The sequence below is a fragment of the Lytechinus variegatus genome, chromosome 1, assembly GCF_018143015.1.
Source record: "Lytechinus variegatus isolate NC3 chromosome 1, Lvar_3.0, whole genome shotgun sequence".
NCBI classification, from domain to species: Eukaryota; Metazoa; Echinodermata; class Echinoidea; order Temnopleuroida; family Toxopneustidae; genus Lytechinus; species Lytechinus variegatus.
Window position 1 is genome coordinate 59712690 of NC_054740.1, and position 8476 is coordinate 59721165.

General features: G+C 34.6%; 1 protein-coding gene across 1 annotated transcript; it reads left to right on the plus strand.

Annotated features, from left to right (window-relative positions):
- Positions 1 to 1406: 1406 nt before the first annotated feature.
- LOC121431242 lies at positions 1407 to 6868 on the plus strand. The gene is made up of 6 exons (XM_041628755.1): positions 1407 to 1665; positions 4538 to 4615; positions 4857 to 4977; positions 5569 to 5656; positions 6002 to 6180; positions 6818 to 6868. Exons 3-6 carry the CDS (start codon positions 4948 to 4950, stop codon positions 6866 to 6868), a joined length of 348 nt encoding a protein of 115 aa, XP_041484689.1. The 5' UTR covers positions 1407 to 1665; positions 4538 to 4615; positions 4857 to 4947.
- The last annotated feature ends 1608 nt before the right edge of the window (positions 6869 to 8476 follow it).

Below are 8476 nucleotides of genomic sequence, written 5' to 3' on the forward strand. Positions count from 1 at the left end.
TTCTTCTACCTGCAGTATCATATCATATATTTAAGCTGGGGAAAGGGGGCTGGTAGAACTGGAAATGGGTGCTGTCGCGGTATGTATTTTTCTCAAGCAAATGATATTACATATAGGGTTGGTTGCACGGCCAAAACTTATTTTTTGGGGGTCATGTTTGATATACTATTTTTTTTCTATATATCCATTAATTTTTTTCCTCGTCTTCTTTTTTTTGTCCTCGTCGTTTTTTAAAATTTCTTCCACCTATTATTTTAATTTTCTTATTATCCTCTTTTTTATTTTTTCATCACTGCTTGAAAGAAAAACAAAAAGAAAAGCAAAACAACAACCACCGTCGGGACCGGTCGCATCCTGCCCCAAAATTTTACGAAAAGGGAAAAAAAAAGTACTGACTCTGTGATGAATGGGTTTTACAGCCAATACCTCGAGACCGATTCACGTCAGATGCAATTATCAATAGTTAGCTTTTAGGCCCTACGGGGTTTTTTTTCGAAGGGATCACCGGTCAGATGTTTTGGGCAATTGTTTTTAACTTTGGGGGTTACATTTTTTTTTTATTTTAACTGAACTTAAGTTTTAAAATTATTGTTGATTAACGCTCCGGGTTTCCAAATGGTTGTATCAAGGAGTTTGTATTGTAAATGTTAAAGGGAGGGGGGGGGGGGGCGAAGTGCATGTTATCAATGGCTAGTCTAAAAATAGACCTTTTGAGATGACTATTGACAGGGTCGGCGGAGCGAAGTTGAAAGTGGGGGGGGGGCAGGGAAAAAAGGCACCTTTCCTTTCGAAAAGGGCACTATCTTAAACATGGCCGTGAAAAGGGGCACTAGCTGATTCGAGAAAGGGCACTTACAAGAAGGCAGGGGAGCACTTGCTCAAACATAAAACGTACGGGTCCTTCTTAGGTGAAAGGGGCACAGAACACGTTCGTGAGGGGCACTTTTCTTGGGGGAAAAAGTGGCACTGATACGAGAAAGGGCACTTGCTAACGGCATAAAACAGGTCCTTCTCATATGGAAAGAGCACAGAACACGTCCGTGAGGGGGCATTTTTAGAAAGAAAATTGGCACGTATATCGGATATTGGATAGAGTATTTTCTAGTGGGACATATCTTAAAATCTATTCAAATCAATTTTGACAAGTCGGTCATTATGTTCTTGACCTGTGATTTATCTCATTTAATGTTTTGCTTATACAGTTCAATAACTGATCTCAATTCTTGATAGAAATTAGAATTTATTGCAAATTCATTCTTTGATAAAAAAATGTTTAATCTTTACATCATACTGACAATGTGGGTTTATTTGATAGCACTAATATTAACTTAATGATCTATCAATTCATTTGAACGGCATTTACGGGGGCAATCACTGTGAATCCATCACTGACAAAACGCAGAATGTTCACCCATTATAATAGGTCCATTGTAACGCAATGTGATTGAACCAGCACACAATAGCGGGAAATTTGAAAAGCTCATGGGACGGACGAGATAGGAATGCAAGCCGTTCAATGAATGAATTTACACAGCGGATACTTCGTGTTCAAAATAACAAGACATCTTCTTTTTCCTGATATTTCTGCGTATTTGAGGAATAATCAATAATGGATACCGGAATTGATTTCGGATATGATTTCAATGATTGGCGATAACGGCCGTGGTAAGTGAAATGAGTAACTAAATGTACAAAGAATGTTTAAAACTTTGAGAATGGTTCAGAGAAATTGCTGTTTGTCAATGTCGAGCAGAGCACCAATGGCGCCGAAGCAAACTTAATCAATGGCGTTTCGAAAGATTAATTAATTATCCTTGAATTTACTTTAAAAAACTGAGCAGCAAGTTCCTTTTTATCACCTGTTACTGAACTCTGTAAAAAATTGCACCAAAAAATCATTATTTAGATGCTTTAGAGCTACAAAAAGTACAAAATAAAGTGACCGGAAACACTAACTAATCATAACCATGTTCATTGAATGAGTGATTCTAACACGTATTGCGTTCATCGGCAAGAGTGCCATGGGTCCCATCCATTAGATTCAATGAATTAAAAAAAAGTTTGGAAAAGGCTTATAAAATCATGCAACATGCCTAATAATATACTAGTACATTTTTACCTTAATAACGATGAAAAGTTTGATAAATACCAAAATATGGCTTTATTCCGTCATATTTGTGTGTTCATTCAAGAGGGGATTTTGTGTTTTTCAAAATTCGATTCATTTCGACAAGAAATTAAATATTCACCTCAATTCATTTATTTCCAACGAGGTAAAATAATTTCATGCATAATATATACAGCAAGGTAATCGAAAAGAATTAGACAATGTCCTTTTAAACAAATGTAGTGATCCATGAAGCGTCCACATATCTTTAATTTTGTAGGCCTAATCATATTTTCATTTAAATATATCTTTAGTTTAATCTAGTTTTTATTATGTATTCTGAGGATCATTTCCAATAAGAAAATTTATATGCATTTTATGATACTCCCACTAAAGATATATATATTTTTAAATTTTAGAATCCTTACAATATTTGATTTTACTGTGAAGCCCCAAACATAAAAATTATTTATATCAGGCCATATAAGGGGATGGTATAACAGTTCTAAGATTTTGTTGGGAAGAAACTGAAGTTTACAAAATACCAATACTTTTTTATATTGTTTTACAAAGGATATGTACGGTATATGGTTGCTTCAGGACAGTTTATCATCTGTAGGAATACCTACAAACATTTCATACAGTATATGAAATGAATATTCTATACTTCAACGTTACCATCAATGTTGGTTCGAATTCCAAACAATATATAACATATTTTTATTAGTTTATTTGCTTCCATCCAAGTACTTATTTTTGCAAGTTGATGATTTGTGTGTATGTATAGTGGAATGGAATATGGTAAATCATTAATATAATGTAATAGAGAATGGAACCTTGTGGCACGCCATATTTGATTTCTTCTAGTGAAGATCAAATGCCATTAATTACTGTTAATTGATTGCGGTTAGCGAATGAGCTAGTAAAGAGTCATAGTGAGGTGCCCCTTCTACCATGACAATCTATTTCTTCTTAATTAAAATTTAATGATCTATAACATCAAAGGCTTTAGTTAATGTAGAAATATTTAATGCCAATTTCTTTATTGCATCATTAATTTCATGAATTAGATCAAGTACTACTGTCGCTGTTGAGTGACCATGCCTTAATTCAAATTGATTTTTAGGTAAAATATAGCGTTTGTCTAAAAGAAAATCCTCTAATCTTTAAAATAAGAATTTTTCTACTATTTTAGAAAAATTGGTAATACGGATATTGGCCGAAAAATTATATGTATTCCCTTTTATATGAATAGGTGTAACACGTGCAACTTTCATTTTTGGTGGGAAGACACCATTACTAAACTCAACCATTGCAAATAAAAAATAAGGGTTCACTTATAACATAAAATACATTATTTTTACAACTTTGATATTCAAATATATATCATCTACGTCGGGGTTGGTATTGGGTTTCATTTCATGTACTATCAATATTATTTTACCTTTGGTTATAAGTTGAAGAAACATAGAGTGATCATTTGACATTTTTAAGACATTTTTTAAGTATCAAAGGAGATATTATGTGTAGAATTTATATTTTGGTTTTGGGGATCTCAGTCAAACACTTACAAAAAGTCATTAATAGAATATGAGCAATACTCTTTACTTAATTTGTAACAATTTTATCTCCAACTTGTAGAGAATCTACATTATGTTTTTTATTATTTGTTTTTTATTCAAAACATCTTTTATAATTCTCCTTGTTGATTTAATTTTTCCTTTTGTGTCATATTAATACAAATTAATCTCTTTTAGCTTGTCTATCTAAGCTTACATGTATGTGTACCGCAATTCTGAAAGTTTCTATAAGCTGATTTAAAGTAATTAGTTGGGTTATTAATGTATTTGCTACAGTTGTGCTGAAAACATAGTGAACTCATCACAAAATGCCCTCCTTCGTGCTTAGTCCTGAATGTGGACAACTTACTATACAACAATGTTTGGCAAACCCAAAGAAAGAAATTATTTAATGCAATATTTTATCACTTGACTTCACAATTAAATATATAACATATGGTAGAACCTGAATGCTTTAAATATATTCATTTTCTGATGGGGTCACTAATTTTGGAGCACCACTGTATGTAGTTGTCGTTTTTTTATTGTTACAAAGTTTGCGTAGATCCTGTGTTGGTAATGGACTCCTGTTCCCCTTATTGCAATTAAAATATTTCATTGAAAAATATTCATTATGATTATTTTGAAATGTATACAAAATTGTCTCGTACATCTCATTAACGTCCTAATTTACTATGAACTTTCATTCAGTATCATTCAATTTTGAAAAAAAAAGGATTGCATATTTGATAATGTAATAAATGCTCTTATATTTTAAGGGGATCCCGTTTTCATTCTTAAAATTGTGGAAATATTGAAAAAAATATTGCTTTGTTTTGTTTAGCCATTTTAATATTTGTTTCTTTGGTAGATGGCAGATGACATTCCTGTGATCATATACTGATAGTTCAAGGGACCTGAGATGCGTTTATGACGTTTTATCAGACAAGTCTTGTTTTATCCGAGAGTTACCTCAGAAACTCAGTTTAACTGTTCCTTCTCAGCCAATCAAAATCAAGGAAAGTTGTCAGAACTGACTACTTATCGGACAACAATTGTTGATGAATGCTCCCCAGGGGAGAGTTCCATTAACATTAATTGTCTTCCGATTAGTTGTCAGATTTGACAACTTTCCTTGCATTTGATTGGCTGAGATGCAATGTTACTATGGTAACTGCCGGATACAACAGGATTTGTCGGAGAGAACACCCGAAAAGTCCTTCCATGGAACGTTGAGGGCAATACTTCCAGCCAAAGAGAGGACGCATTGTGAAAAGAAGCATGGCATTCCAATGGAGGTTTGAAGTAAAGGTAAGAATCTTCCATCTACAATTTGCAAAGAATAATACGCGTGAAGTCAGAACTCATTTTAATTTTGTGAGAAGTGAGACACAAGCTCAAGTAACAATGATCATCTTTACAGGTCTTCGGCTTTCAGGTAGTAAATTATAATATTTCTGACAGTTCTTTTCGTGGTAAGTACTTGAAATAGTGGTAATATAACTACACGGGGGGGGGGGGGGCTCGGCTAATTTAGTTATCAAATCACAGCCTTGCCCAGGGAAAGTGAGATAATGTATACTTGCCATGTGAGGCAGTAGGAGGACTAATCAGACTATTTCATGGCAGTAAAAGAAATTGTGACATATTTTGTTTTAGTTATTTTGACAAGAGTTCTGCTTGGGTAATCAACCTTTTCTTCGTGGTACGGCATTCTTCATGGATACTAACTTTTGAGTGTCATTAGTTTCTGTCCGATTCTTAATGAGATCGTAACTTCATATATTGATTGGATGGCCTGGTCAAATAAACATGCGATTTAAAATTTGTTTCACAGTTATAGCTTTGAAAAGTTGGTCACCTTCATCATCGTCTTGGCTTCTGTTTGTCATAACTCGACAGTTAAGCCCGCCCTCAAGAATGTCTGACGGTCTGATATCTGAAGGGACGCGGAGAAGTTTAAGAAGGAGATGGAGAATGCCAAGACAAGGTCAGGTCACTGGGTCAAGGTCAAAGGACATTTAGATCAATTAAATGATAGAAATCTATATTTTACTTATTATTGTAAAAGTATTTAATGAAATTAGATGAAATTTGTCAGATTGTTATTGACTATCATGTGTTTCATTTGAGAATTGCCCCTTCACAGCATTGGATCGTTGAATTGCATATTCAAAGGGCAAATAAAAAAGACAACTGTTTGATAATTCAATGTTTTAAAGTCAACACTGCTTCTAGATTGAATTGCGTAATGCAGGCAAGACTGCCAGAGGCATTCCACTATTCAGATTTATAACAAATATATTTTGTATTAAATGTACGTTTCTGTTTGCAGGAAGCACGGAGTGCTATTTTGAGAGCATAGCTCTGAAATGTAGGGTTCGCAGCAGAAGCAGTCCAACAGCAAGCACATATACCTGGTATACGAATGAGGAGGTGTCATGCTGGAAGATGAACTCAGAACTCCGGTCAAGGGTCAAGAAAATGCCCAGAAATATACCATCAGAAGCAGTGGTAAGTTGTGCAATATTTAAATTTTGTGACTCAACAAATAACAATTTTGGGGAAACGAAGGTGTCTTTTTAGAGACAGTTTGCTTTTCCCCTTCTAAGTATGATGGGCGCAAGATCAACATCTGCATAGCACTGATTAGATTTGTGATAGATATATGTCTACACAGGCACTTCTCTAACTGTTGCTTATCATCTTTACATATGCAAGATAAGAATTTATCTCAGATAAAATTGAATATTATGAATGATAAAATATATTTTTCTGATATAATTTCGCATTAATCAAGTCAATTTGTGAAATATTATTGAATAATAAACACGTAAATATTATGCAGTATGTTCATGGATTGGTGCAAATCCTTTGCATTGAATTCCGCTGAAAAGTGCCTATGTACGGAGCCTTTAAAGTGCCATCGACTTGATGAATTTGCGAGATACTTTATGTTGCCATGTCGACATAATAATCTTATTATGTCGACATGGCAAGTCGACTTATAGAAATTTATATTTCGACATGGCGAGATACGTTATCTCGCCAAGTCGACTTATTTAAAGTTTTATGTCGACATGGCAAGATACGTTATGGAAAAAAAGAAATGCTAGAATAATGTTTGTGTTCTTTCACTTTACACGTGCAGCCATCTCGCTCCGTGCACAACATGGATCCACCCTCGATCTGGTATAAGTAGGAAAGAGTCTACCACAGAGAAGGACATGGACACCAATCCTGAAAGCTTCATCTACAAATGATTTCTGGTGTGAAGAGTTAACGGTATTTATATGAGGTAGGATCAACCACTATACCAACTGCCCATGATGACTGCCAGGACTGGGGAAAGTTTTGTGCGCCAAAGGACTCTCATCGCGGCCGGCATTCAGCGAAGATGCCTTATCTGTAAATTGTATCCTGATATGTAAATGCTGTATTTATTTGGTGTTTTTAACCAGAGTTGATAACCATTTTTTTTTGGTGGGGGGGGGGGTCTCGCCTGCATTACAGAAAAAAACGAATAAGCACTTTTGGATAAGAATTGATAATGTTTTTCATCATTTTGACAAATATTCATTTAAATGAAATGAAACTTTTTTTTAGATGGCTATTGCTTATAGAGACTGATGTGAAATCAAACATACCGTTCTTAGCCAGGGTCAAAGGTCGTTGGAGTTAATGAATATAAGATAATTATCAAATGAATTTTCGTCCTCTTTGAAAAAAAGATATTCAACTTTCATGGAGGTATTTTCATTATCAGCACTGTTGCTACATTGCATTGTGTATTGCAGGTGATTTAGTTTGATAAATCGGTTTTATTGAATCATAAAAACAACATTTAAACTACTAAAACATGTGTTCTTTAACTTTTGTTAGTGCAGGCGAGACCGCCAGGGGTGTCCCATTTGTCAATTTGTTAAGAAAATTTCACCCATAACGTCTGGGTCAGTCGAATTGAATGGGAACCAAATGTCGGTTATCATCCAAATTATTTTGCATTGTCAGATATGTTAGTTTTCATGCATTTGCTATTCATGAATGCTCTTTTACAATTTTTAAGATGAAATTTGTGTAGCTATATACAAGGAGCAGGTCCAAGCTATCATCTTATCGCTTTACTGATAGTATAAAGTACTTGAATTATTATTTTTTTTATAAATGGGTGTGTACCGTATATAAGACATGGTCACTTTGAGTAAAATGAATAATCTGAGCATAAGGATAGAAATGGTTTGCGTATTGTCAGATTGTGTAGGCCTTGGGCTCAGATGGTGGTGTAATATAGGTGTTATTGCTCCTCCGACAGTAACTGCTCCGGGCTTTATTTCGTCTCAGATATATAGGGTTATGTAGGATGACAGAGTTGCAATAGGGTTTTATGTTAGGTTTAGGGTTATGCTTAGGGTAGAGTTAAAGTTAAGATTGAAGTTAGTCAGTCGAGTAGTGTGTGAAATTCATATCGGAGCAATAAGTTGTCGGAGCAAATGTCACGAAAACTTTGTTGCATAATGTATAATTGTGGAGTTTTATCTTGATGAATAGCATTCGGGTTTATCTTGTGTTGACTAGATTCTGCAAAAGTGGATCCAAAGGTTTTCCAGAGTTTTTCCCTACTGTGTTTTATCTCTGGTTTTTTACCCTGGACCTACTTGTCGTAGAATGGTCGAACACAATGAACCCACTCCTCCGCCCCTTAAAAGAAAAAGAAACCTTGTACACCGGAACTTATTTCTCTATGAAAAATATTAGTATGATATGTCCAATTAGGAACAATTATTACACGCAACGAAGTTTAGAATATGCA